Source organism: Chiroxiphia lanceolata, chromosome 7 (assembly GCF_009829145.1).
Source record: "Chiroxiphia lanceolata isolate bChiLan1 chromosome 7, bChiLan1.pri, whole genome shotgun sequence".
Classification (NCBI taxonomy): Eukaryota; Metazoa; Chordata; class Aves; order Passeriformes; family Pipridae; genus Chiroxiphia; species Chiroxiphia lanceolata.
The window spans coordinates 37,920,596-37,933,195 of NC_045643.1; the positions used below are offsets into that span (position 1 = coordinate 37,920,596).

The window sequence follows — 12,600 nt, forward strand, 5'->3', positions numbered from 1 at the left end:
TAGAGGAAAACGTGAAAATGGCATTTTTTCCCTAAGAAATGGGGGAGCCAAGGAGCTGGGTTTTGCCCCTTTTAGATAAATTCAATTTTCATTTTTTGGCCTCTCTGCTTCCTTGCAGGGAACACCCGATGACGTCAGGTGTTGGGTTTAACTTTTTCAGCCCTGAACACACATACCTTGGTGCCTGTGTATTCCCCAGCTCTTATGTCCTGAAGTGGTATTTAACAGGCTTAACAGGAGCATTTGCAATTATCTAATAGCACCTGAAAATTGCTTTTACTAAATGACAGCAGGAAGTTTCATTTGCATTCCGTATCTCCGTGTTCAATCTGCTAATCCTCCAGCAGGAGCTGCCAGCAAAAACAACGTAGACAGGCTGGAATTTTATTAAAATCAGAAATCAAGTTTCCTATTTTTCTGTTACACACCACTGTAAGATGAACCTTAAAACCTCCTGGAATATACTAATTAGTTCAGCCATTGTGTGCCTGGTTGTTTTCTTGAGATGTTCTTTATTCTTGTTTTTTGGTTTTTTTTTTTTTATATGAGCAGCCCTTCCCTCTTGGGTTGTTTTCCCTCCCTCCAGGAAAGCTGGAACTCCGTGTTTCCTCTTGTTTATATAAGTTAATCTTCCACGTTGTGACAGCTTTTTCCCTTCGTTAATGAGGGCTCCTAATTGGCCCTAATGAAACATTTACTCACGCTGCCTGATAATATTATATGAAAGCACAACAGAGATGAGAGGCTCAGAAGAAAACAAGCATTTTAAAGATGCCAGATAAGATATGAAAGCCATTTTTTGGCCAATATTTTCCCATTTTATTTGAGAAGGGCTCCTGGTGCAGCTGTGTAACCAAGCCCACGTCAAACAACATCCATTATTTATTGGCCTGGTTGGCAAACAAGGACACCTTTGACTACATCAAATCCTGAGGTCGATTTACTGTGCCTTACACCAACCAAAGAGTGGCCTTTTTGTGTTTGTGTTCTCTGAATTTTTCCATTTGGCCTCGGCTTGTCCTGGGAAAGCGATAGGAACTCGGGGGGTGGGGGTGTAGGAGAGAGCCTGGATTTGTAGAAAACTGGCACAGGTGTAATTGTGCCTTTTATTTGCTGTCCAGGTGCTTCAGATCCAGTTACACACCAGCCTCCCCATAAAGGGAAAGTTTCCTTAACCCAGCAGGAGCTGCAGAAGGTCCAGGTTGAGGGGATGAGTTTTGCAAATGCTCTGCCACTGGAATAATTCAGTTCAGTGGAAAATTGAAATCATTAAATGCTGTCGAGCTGCTTGAAATTTGATTAATTTGAGAAGTACCATACTTGATTAAAACTGGGTTGCTAATTTATAAATATCTTGAGATATTCAAAGGGCTGAAGTGTCTCCAAGGCCAGGTTGGATGGGGCTTGGAGCAGCCTTAGTCTAGTGGAAGGTGTGGAAGTGGAAGGGAGTGGAACAAGATGAGCTTTAATGTCCCTTCCAACCCAAGCATTCCATGATTCCATGAGAAACAGAGTTATTTTACAAAGAATCCATGAAGAAGGACGTTGGCCCCCCAAAAACATTCTCCTCATGTTGTTGCCAACATCACTCAAGCAGCCTCTGTGCATTAAGGAGCCCTCTTGGAGTCAGGAAAACTGGATCCCTGATGGTCCAGGGACACAGGATAATCAGGATCAGGAATGTGTGGCTCTGAAAATTGCTACCTCCTTGTGCTGGAGTTGTATTTTTAACTCCACACATTGAGGGGACCTGTTTGCTTCATTAGGTTCATTAGGAACCTCTAATTAGGAGGCTGAGGGTTGTCTTTGCTCTTCCAGGTTCCCTTGCTCCTGATTAGTGCTTCTATTTTGGGCACAGCTTGTGTGGAAAGCTTGGATATCTGTGGAGTGTGGAATATATATTTCACCTGGAGTGGTTTGGTGAAATGGTTTATCCCATTATTCATTGGATAAAGATTTTCCCTTGGAAGAGAAGTAAACTCATTCTCATGGAAGGACTGAGCAGCCTCATTCCTGCACTTTTTGCCTTTTTTTTTTGTCTTTTGTGGCATTGGGATGTCACAGGGAGGAGGGATTTTTTATTTCTTCAGTAGCACAGCCCTCAAAAAGTCAGAGCCAAAATGTGTAGTTCAGGTGCTTCTCTGGATATTTTGTTATAAACCCCAAATTTTTATCTTAGTTTTCAATATGGATAAGGACATAGAGTGTTTCAGCTAATTAGTTTCTTCCAAACAGAATTATAATGATTGGTTTCCTGTTTGTTTTCCACAGGCTCTTCTACTTAATGCTTTAGATTCTGGGCTGTAATCAGAAGGAATCTGGACCATCCTACAGAAAATAGTGTTGGAGGTGCAGTGGGAGTAGAGGTGAGCTGAGGCTTCCTCAGGATCTACTGAAGTATGGTCATAAAGCCAGGATTTAATAAGCAGATCTTCAGTAGGATGGCAAAATTCACGATTAAAATCACAATTGAATACTCAGTTCATAAAATTGAACTTTCTGGTGTTCGATTTGTTGGCGAAACCATCTCAGCTGGAAAAGAAAAAAACCAAACCAAACCAAAAAATATAGGAAAAAGTGGGGAATTCTGTGTCTTCTCTGCTGCGGTGACTTTTTCAGTTCGATGCCTGGGCCTGGGCAGGGTGTGTTGGGAGGGTTTGGAGGGAATGCCCTTGGCATCCCAATGCCCTTGGCATCCCAAAGCAACACCTCTGGTTTGGCTGGAGCCTCCACTCCAGCTTGTTTGTCCTGCTGGGAATTTGCATGGGTGGAGTGAGGCTGATCCTGCTTTTTTTTAATCTCCCAACCAGCCCCCGGTGTCACTGCAGTTTGCCACAAATCCCTGTGTGTGTGTGTGGACAGCTAAACACCAACCTGACCAAAATGTTCAGTGCTTAATTCTCCTCCTCCATAAAGCCTTAGTAGAGACCCAGGGGGGACCAAATAAATGTATTTTTGTGTCATTTTATCTCCTCCCTCTGCACTTTCCGCCCTGCGCTTCTCCAAAACTCACCTGCCATCCCCAGGTTTTTCCTCAGCATTTCCTTGGGATGCACTTTAAATAAATCTGATTTACACTCAGAATGAGATTGTGGAGCTTATCTGAAGTCACTAATCTTACACTGATCTGACTCAGATAAGGAATTGGTTTGGGCTCGAGGCTGGTGGTGTTAAAAATGACATTTCCCCGCTTTTTTGCTCTCTTTCTTAATATTATATTCCAGTTTCAAGCAGGATATAAAGGAGTTTAATTTTCATTTCGATTTTTAGGAGACCTTCCAAGGAATCTTTGAGGTTGACATCGGTTGGAAGGGCAAACACATGGAAAGGAATAACGTGAACTTGAATTTTGTGGAAGTTTCAGGATTCTGGCCAGCAGAAGGCACTCCCAGCCCAGCTTTGCGTCGTTCAGCAGTTCAGACTCGCTGCCTTTAGACCTCCCCACGGAATTCCCAAGGCTCCAGCCGTATTTCATGGGAAATTTGCTGTTCTCCACGCTCGGTTCCTCAGATTTCCCCAAAATAATGTGTTTTCTTCCTTTGCCAGGGCTGACTTTGGCTTTCCATGTGCAATAATCCTCAGCATGTCCTTGTTCCATCCCACTCTGGCCGGGGCCTTTCTCCTGCTCTTCCTCCTTCCAGGAATTTGGGTTTCAGCTGAGAACATCAACTTTTACGACGTGAGGCCTCCCCTGGACCGTAAGTAGGAACTTTTTTTTTTTTTTAATGTCTATCTCTAGTTTTCCCTTCATATTTTATCTTAATATAATATAATATTTAGCTTAATATTGTAGTTACTCCCCGTATTCTTCCAATCTTTTAGGTTTTAGGTGGTTTTCCCCTTCAAACACGAGAAAAAGTTTAAAATAACAATTTTGCTTTCCAACTCACAGCGCTTCATTTTGAATATTTTTCAAGCTGACTGTTTGAAAACAAACAATTGCAGGCACTGCTAAAGAAAGAGTTCACATTTTAAGGTCTTTCCTGTTTTATTCTATTTTTTCTGGCTCTGAAATGTCTCCCCACAGAGCAGATTATGCAGTGGGTTTCTCATAAATAATACAGGACAGGTGGTTTTTGTCTTTTATCTCGTTGGGGGTTTTGTGAAGGGAAAGAATAGGTGTTCTGTGTGCAATTAATTCAGTCTGAAGGTAATTAAAAACCTTGTGGGACCTGTGAAGCCAGTTGTCACTAATAGCATCATTTTTTTTTGGCCTCTTATCTGGCATCAGAAGGGTTCTATCCCTTCATTTTCATTATCTGCATCATTAAAACAGTCAGGACAGGCAGATAAATTAGATATATATGTGCATCCAGGGAGCTGTGCACCTTAAAATAATTGATTTAAATAATGTAAATAAGATTTTAAGCCAGTCCTCCCGATCCCTTTGTTAAAAGGATCCAACTTCTCCTTCAGAGTTGAAAATCAAGCTCTGAATCTGCTTTTTAAGATGCCTTTTTTTCCTCATCAAAGGAACCCAGAGCCATTTGAATGTAGATTGAGTTTGTGTGCCTGTGCAAACCTCCACGAGGATGTAAATAAACTCTTCTCTCTCTCCTGCTTTTCCCTCTTAAGTGATTTATTTTGGTTTGGGAAAGAATGAAAACACGAGGATATATTTTAAAGTTCAGGCCTTGCAAAACCAGTTGGAAATGTAAAACTTCTTTTATTCCTCTAACAGTAGAAATATCCTTGAAAATATGCGAATGTGTGAGTTTTTTATATGTGTGTACAGGTAATATTTTGAACATTCTGGGGTTTTTTTCGATACTTGCAAACTTACTGTGTTTTGATGCTTTTAAAGCCACCCCATTTCCAGAGAGTTTTAAGTGCTTTACCTGTGAGAATGCAGAGGACAATTACAGCTGTAACAGATGGGCTGAAGATCGATGGTGCCCTGAAAGTAAGTGTGAGTAAGTCTGGACTGATGTGAGGCTTAAATGTGACTCACCACCTTGTAGAAGTGTGATTAATGAGATTAATGTGCCAACTGTGGTGCCCTCAGTCTTGTTATTGATGATATGAATCATATAATTTCTGCTGAGGTGAATATCTTGAGCGTTTCAGAGCGCAAAGCAACAGTGAAAAAATTATTTATAAAACATTTTGTATAATACATAATATATAATGATACATTATCAATATACTCATTGAAGTCTTAATAATATAACAATATATATAATATCAATAATATTAATTATATATGTCTTTCTATGTGTGTATATATATGTAGTTGTGGGCTTCCTAGGAGTTAATTTTAAAGGTTTTATTTTAAATCTTAAAAATTGTCTTTGTAGCCTCATCCCATTCCCTTTGGATGCCATCCCAAGATTTAGTGGCTTCCTTGTGAGCAGCAGGACTTGAATAACCAATATCATACCTGTATGAGGGGATGATGGATCCACAGAAAAGAGTGGAAATGTGTTTCCTCATTTTTCTTTGCACTGATATTCCCAGTAATGGTGGGAAAGGGGAAGAAGTAAATTAGAGGAAACATGTCTGAAACAAAACGAGAATGTGCTGCCAGAAAGAGCAGAGAATGGAAGATAAATGTGTAAATTATAGTGCTAATAAGGAATTGAAATGGTAGCAGCCTCCCTGGAGGTTTGAAGGGTCAGTTAAGCTTCACATTTCATCACTAATTAATCGCTAAATGCTATTTTAATCAAGCTGAAAATAGCCTTGTGCAGCCAAAATAATGAATTTCCTAGGAATATTTTTCCGAAGTCTTTAAACACATTTATTAATGCAAATAAACCTCTTAAAAATCTTATTTTCCAGGCACTCAGTACTGCTTGACAGTTCATCTCTTCACAGACCGCGGGAAGAGCACGTCAGTCACCAAAAAATGTGCCACGGGCGAGGAATGTCACCTCGTCGGCTGCCACCGGCACGGAGAAAGTGGCCACACAGTAAGAGCTCCTCTTGCCCTGCTCCTCGAGGAAGAGCAGCACAAGTTGGGCTGGAGTTTTGCATTCCAGGACTCGTTTTTCCTGCTGAGCCGAGCGGGATGTGCCAAGATCCGCTCGCCGGGTGTTTAACAATAGAAGTGGGGTTTCTGCAGCCCTTCCTTCCTCCTTGCCTGTTCGTGTGGGACAGGGTGGGACAAGAAGTCCTGAAGGAACACCTGAGCTTTCTAGGGTGTACCCAAGGAGGTTTGGGAGTTCTCAGAGAGGTTGTGCAAGACTCTGTTTGTCTTGAGTTTTTGTTCCATGAGAAAGAGCTAAAACTGCTGCCTTCTCTCATCCTTGGGTTGGGAGTTTATTCTTAATAATCAAACACAGCTCACCAAAGTATTATTTCCTGCTATAAATAACCCACTAATTCCTCAGTAGTTGTGAAGATGAATTATGTTATTTTTACCATGGAATATTTCAGACACCAAAAAACGAAGCAGGCAACATCCATGTTAAATATCAACAGATCTGTCCATGTAAAATATCAAAGGATCTGTCCATATTAAATATGAAAGGATCTGTGTGTTCTTCTGACTCGATTTCCAGTGATTCCAACAGGTTTTGGTGGATTGAGGGAATGAAATGAGTTTGCAACTTGCCTTCTATTTTCATGGAATCATAAAATCACAGGCTGGTTTGGGTTGGAAGGTTAAAGATCATCTCATTCCAAGCCCCTGTCACGGGCAAGGTCTTTATCTTAGAACAGTTCTTTGCCTTTGGATTAGATAAAAATTGGCATTTTATTCATTTATTCTCTTGGCTTTTCTAGTAAGGAGGGTCAAGTAAGGAAAATTGTTTTCAGATTCCCTTTTGGAAGTCAGCTGTGTCAGTGGTTCTGTGGCACCAGAAACTGAAAAACAAAGTATGAATTCAGCACTCAAAGCAACACTGAATATAAAAGCTGAGGGGGAAAATGAATGGGAACGACAGTTTTTTACAGCCAGAATTTTTTAGTTTAGAAAGCTGAAACCTGGAATGTTCAAATGCAGGTTTTTAGCTCGTGTGTTAGAAGGGGAGCTAAAATAGGGCTCTATTTTCTCCAGTGTTGGTGCACTTGTCACTGTGTGACATCCCATCCCAGCCTGGTGACACCACCAGGGGATGAGTTGCTCCAGGAAGGCTCTGCCCAAGATTTGGAAGAGATTTGATTGGGGTGTGTGTTTGATTTGGGGATGATTTGCAGCATAAATGCTCCTTCTGCTGCTCTGGGCCAGGCTGCCAAGTGGAGGTGATGGGTCTGTTCAGCTCAACTTGGCAACCAATTGAAGGAACGTTCACAGAATCACAGGATATGCTGAGTTGGAAGGGATCATCCAGGATCCAACAGGATCATCCAGTCCAACCCTTAGGCCTGCACAGACACCCCAACAATCCCACCCTGTCCCTCAGAGAGTTGCCCAAACCCTCCTGGAGCTCTGGCAGCCTTGGGGCTGTGCCCATACCCTGGGGAACCTGGTCAGTGCCCAGCCACCCTCTGGGGGAAGAACCTTTTCCCGATATCCACCTAAACCTCCCTGACACAGTTCCAGCCATTCCCTTGGGTCTGTCACCGATCCCAAGAGTAAAGAGATCAGTACCTGCCCCTCTGCTTCCCCTCCCCAAGCCCCTGCTGAGCTCCCCTGTGTCCAGTGACGATCCTTTTTCCCCCCCCCAGGAGTGTGTTTCCTGCTGTGAGGGCATGATCTGCAACGTGGAGATCCCAACCAACGACACCAACGCCGTGTTCGCCGTCCTGCCCGCCCGGAGGACGTCGGGTGGCAGCAGGAGGACAGTCAGCGTGGCAGTGCTGGTGTCAGCCGTGATGGTCACCCTGTCCTGACCCTGCACCCTCACCACAGGCCTCCTCTGAGGGTCCACGGGCCGTCAGAACTGTCAGGATCTTCAAGGAGAAATCACTGGTAGTTCCTAATTACAGAAAATGCAAGTGCACATCATGGAATCCTTGGATATTTTAAAGAAGATGCTTCACGTGGCCCCCGGCATTTAGAAATATTTACAAATATTTGCAAATAAACTCCAGGACAACCCACTTGGACTGAGCAGGAGGGGTGAACTCAAGTCATAGTTTACTGGTTTATGATGAAAATGCACATTTTCTTGGCGTGTTTTCTGGACAGAGAGAACTGTGACAATCACTTTCTCAGCTGAGATGAAAGGGAACTTTCCATGGGCAACGTGGAAACTGCTTTTTAACTGCTTATAAAGGACCCAGAGTTTCTTCTCTTGGTCAACAGGTGCATTTAAGCTTGTCTTTAGTCGTGGTTTTCATAGAGAACGTATATGAGAGGACGACTTCTGCTTTGATCAGAGCTATAATTCCTACTGCCAATAATACAAAACGATCCTTTATATCTCGCTTTTCTTCAAAATGTATCACCTTCTGGTTTTGAAACGGTGTGAAATGATGGAGGATTCCTAAAAATGACCAGAATTCCTGATCCCCTGCCCCCCAGGGATGACTTTCTTGCAATTGAACCTCACCTCAGCTGGATTTTCACCTTTGTGATGTTGGAATCCCACGACTTTGAAACTGCAGCTACGACCGAGCAGCTTTGTTGTCATAAAAATTGTAAGTGGGCACTTGGTAGAAATAAAGAGAGAAGTCTCTGTTCTCTCTTGATTTGCAAGAAGTTTCTCCCAGAAATATTATTGCCCTTGATGGATTTTCTAGGTCAGCACTGTTGGATACCCCAGGCCTCTGGACATCATCCTGTTTGAAAAGTTTGGGCCAATATTCTGCTTTTCCTGACAATATTCTGGGGCTTAATGTGGTTTATTTGCATAGTTGGACTGTCTGACTCCTCATTTAGGTGGTTGTTCACCTCCTTCATCAATTAGAATCTGACAAACACCAGAGTTTAGATGATGTACATTTTCATACATTAATTTATTTGAGAAAATTGATTTTCAGGCACTCCATGGTGTCTGTATTTCAGCTTGGGGTTCACAGGTGTTGGAACTCAAATATGTTCAATTTAATGCCTAAATTAGCCACACCTTTTGGAAATTATGTTCCTGCCTATGCACATCCATAACTTTAAATGCCCTTTGAACCTGAAAATAATTCATGAATAATGGCAAATCCCTCAATTTGTGCAGCTGAGGAAAGAGAAGTGTATTTTTTATGATATGTAAGTGTAATATGATTTTTTTATTATTATTTACATTGCACTGAACAGCCTATAGAAGGTTTATTTTTAAAAGCCTAAATACTGATAAATTCTTCACTATTCAGTGTTGTTTGTATGATGTTTCCTGTCTGCTGTGTTACTGGTTTATATCTTCTCCAGAAATGGCACTTTTGATTAAAAATATTCAAATATTTGCTGGTGGAAAACATTTGTGGTGACAAAAATTGCTTGGTAAACTCCTGGCAAAACCTGAGTTTGAATTAAAATCTCTCCTGACCTCAGTATAGTTTAGAATTTCATCTGCTTTGGCTTTTCCCAGTTTTTGGGAATATTTACAGATGCCAATCCTCCCTTTTTGGAGGGTGATTTATCCTGGTAGAGGCACTCTGTGCCCAGAGACATTAAAAAGGACAAGAAAACTTGATTAATTTGCATTTCTCCAACTTTGATTGCTGGAATCATTACTAAAGCGTAGTTTTGTGGTTTTTAAGTGGAAATAAAATTTACTGTTATATTTCATAGAATATCCTGAGTTGGATCCACAAGGATCATCGAAGCAAATCCCATCAAAAGAAGATGAAGGTTTAAAAAGAATAAATTAAAAGTATAAGTATTTCAGAGCACAAAGCCATTTCTGTAGAGCGGGGAGAGAGAAAGGAATAAATGTGTTTAACATTCATAATTATTTTGGAGTATTTCTATTTTGTGGTGATTTGTTAAGGTCATTTTTAGCATCATCAGTTTTCTGTGTTGAGTTGCTTTTGAAGGAAGGAAAACTCGAGGTTTGATGAGATTTGTGCAAAAAGAAAGGGACTTTTTTTAGCTTTATGGGTGGTTTTGGGGATATTTATTGGGTTTTTTTATTTTATTTTTTTGATTTTTTGGATCCACTATCCCAGGTTATCAGCCTGTATTGGCAGTAAATCAAATTCTTTACAAATGTCTAATGGAGAACATTATATTAATGAGTTTTCCCTGCAGCAAAGTGGGACATCATTCCTCAGGTCTGGAAAGCAGCCCGTGAGAGTTGTCAGTGAGAAGGAATTCCTGGAATTGAGGTTTTTCTCTTTGTTCTTGGGTCAGAACAGAACATCCTGGGGTTTATTTGGGCTTTTTGGCAGTTGGTTTCTTGGTCTTTGGGGATGGTTTGTTTTTGGGGGGGTTTCTGGAAAGAGTTTTTGAAGGGTTTTGTGGGGTTTTTGTGGGTCTTTTTTGTTTTCTTTGGGTTTTTTGTTTGTTTTTTGGAAGGATTATTTTGCATTGATGGAGAAAGTGGGACATGAATTGAAAGAGCTGAGAGAAATTGTTGCAGGTTCTGCTCCTGTGAATGGTTCACTTCCATCTTGTTAAATAATGTTGGGATTTATTTGGGACAAGAAGAAGAAGTGGGAAGAGCAAACCTGCATCTTTGCAAAAAGAAATCGCATATGAAAAATATTCTAACATATTTCTAGATAAGATATTGAGGTAGGAAATGAAAATGTGACACTGTTACTTTTTAAACCCAAATTGTCCTTTGCCCTTTGTCTCCTTACAGGATTTTAAACAACTTAAAAAGTTGTTTAGATCCACAGGTAGCACTTGTTCAAAGGAAAGCTTTCAATTTGCTTTTAGAGGACTATAATTTGATTATAATTTCATGGCTGAACTCATTTGTGCATTTGCAGGCAGGTTTCAAAGGGCTACTTGAACTTAATTTCAGGTTTCCTTTGGTGTTTTCCATAGTTGTCATCTCTGTGGAAGTAAAGTTTTGGAGAATGTCAGGGAATCTCAGAATGGTCTGGGTTGGAAGGGACCTTAAATCTCGTATTTATGTGTGTTTTATACACATATATGTGTATAATATACATATATATGTGTGTATCTATTATGCTGTAATGGCTGGATTTTACCTAAATGGAATTATCTAATGCTTATGAATTTAAGGGGATTTTAATATTACTTTAAGTCCATATATGAAGAGTTAGTAAAATTAAAAGTAATTAGATGAAAAGTAATGAAAACAGATTAAAAGAACCTGGTGAATACTTGATTATAGTTTTCATTTATCAGTGAGAGATCTGTCCCTCTCTCTGTGACTTCCTTCAGTCCAGAAAATTCAGAAATTCAGAAAATGCTTTGACTAATCCAAGTTTAAATGTTTCTCTTAAACCTAATGTGGCTTCAGCCCTAAATGTCAAAAAATCAGCGATTTGGCCGAGTGACATTTGACTGCCAATGTATTCCTTTCTGTTTGTGCATTATTTCTGTTCCTGAGCTATAAATAAGTGTTCCACTCACACACATAAAACATGTCAAGTAATCCCAGACCTGCTCTTGGACACTCAGTGATCCTCCTTTTCTTCATATGGACTATTAATATTTCCTAATAACTGAAGGTTCTAAATCACATCTGTCCATCCCTGAGTCTCAGGGTTTTCAGCAGCTGAAATGTTAAATTCTGAAGGTTTCATTTGTAACATTTCCCAGTTAGAATATCCTAGAATTTCATATATAATGATCCCAGAATGGTTTGGGCTAAAAGGGACCTTAAAGCTCATCAGCGTAAAGGTTGTTGTGGGGACTGTGGTGTTTGGTGAGGTCTCCATGGAGGGACAGGACACAGGGAATGGTTTCCCACTGCCAGATGGTTAGATGGGATATTGGGAAGGAATTCCTGGCTGGGAGGGTGGGGAGACCCTGGCCCAGGTTGCCCAGAGAAGCTGTAGCTGTCCCTAGATCCCTGGAAGTGTCCAAGGCCAAGCTGGATGGGGCTTGGAGCAACCTGGGCTAGTGGAAGGTGTCCCTGCCCATGGCAGGGGTGGGACTGGATGAGCTTCAAGTTCCCTTCCAACCCAAACCATTCTGGGATTCTTTTTTTTGCATCATAAAGTGTCAAACATCACCCTGAGCCTGATCATCTCCTGGATCATCAGGAGAGCTGGCAAGGCCCTTCACTGGGGAGCTTTGCTTCACTGCCTCCCTCACTGAAAAACAACCTAAAATAAATGTGGGAAACAGGGGAAATCCTGCAGAAACAGGAGGATTAGGAGAGTGAAAGAATCAGGAGAGGATGAGCAAGGAAAGGCGGTGGGACAGCAGCGTCTGAGCTGTCCCTGCACAGCCTGGGGAGGGGGTGGGTGGCCACACTCTCTGGAAAAGCCAATTAGAGAGAATTCCAAGAGTCAGTGTGGGGGAGGGAAGGCAAAACATGGTGGCAGCGTGAGGGAACTTGACTTCTGGAAGTGCTCCTTCCAGCAGGATGAAAGCGCGGTGGCGGTTCCGGAAATCGCCGCAGCGATTCATCTCTAACTGCAGCGTGGGGGCTGGATTGGAAACCTGAAACCTTTTTTTTTTTTTTGGCTGGGCCAGAGAGAGAAGATCCATGGGGAGGTGGGGGTTTGTACATCCCAGTTGTGACAGTGGATGCAGTGACACTGGGTGTTGGACTCAGAGGAGCTGAGTGTGGTCGGCGATGCTTCCGGAGACACCTGGATTCCAGAAAATAAGTTATCCAGAGGAAAATCCTGCCC

The 12,600-nt window shown here is 41.6% G+C and overlaps 1 protein-coding gene across 2 annotated transcripts in view; it reads left to right on the forward strand.

The window, feature by feature from the left end:
• LYPD6B (LY6/PLAUR domain containing 6B) overlaps positions 1-11,043 on the forward strand; it is a 48,376-nt gene extending 37,333 nt beyond the window's left edge. The window contains exons 2-6 of one of the 2 annotated variants that reach the window (XM_032693077.1): positions 2,272-2,366; positions 3,547-3,698; positions 4,805-4,909; positions 5,782-5,912; positions 7,612-11,043. In XM_032693077.1, the coding sequence (XP_032548968.1) occupies positions 3,584-3,698; positions 4,805-4,909; positions 5,782-5,912; positions 7,612-7,776 (516 nt within the window). In that variant the 5' untranslated portion in view covers positions 2,272-2,366; positions 3,547-3,583 and the 3' untranslated portion in view covers positions 7,777-11,043. The remainder of the gene's footprint in view (positions 1-2,271; positions 2,367-3,546; positions 3,699-4,804; positions 4,910-5,781; positions 5,913-7,611) is intronic. The other variant, XM_032693078.1, reaches the window with a different exon arrangement.
• Positions 11,044-12,600: the final 1,557 nt, after the last annotated feature.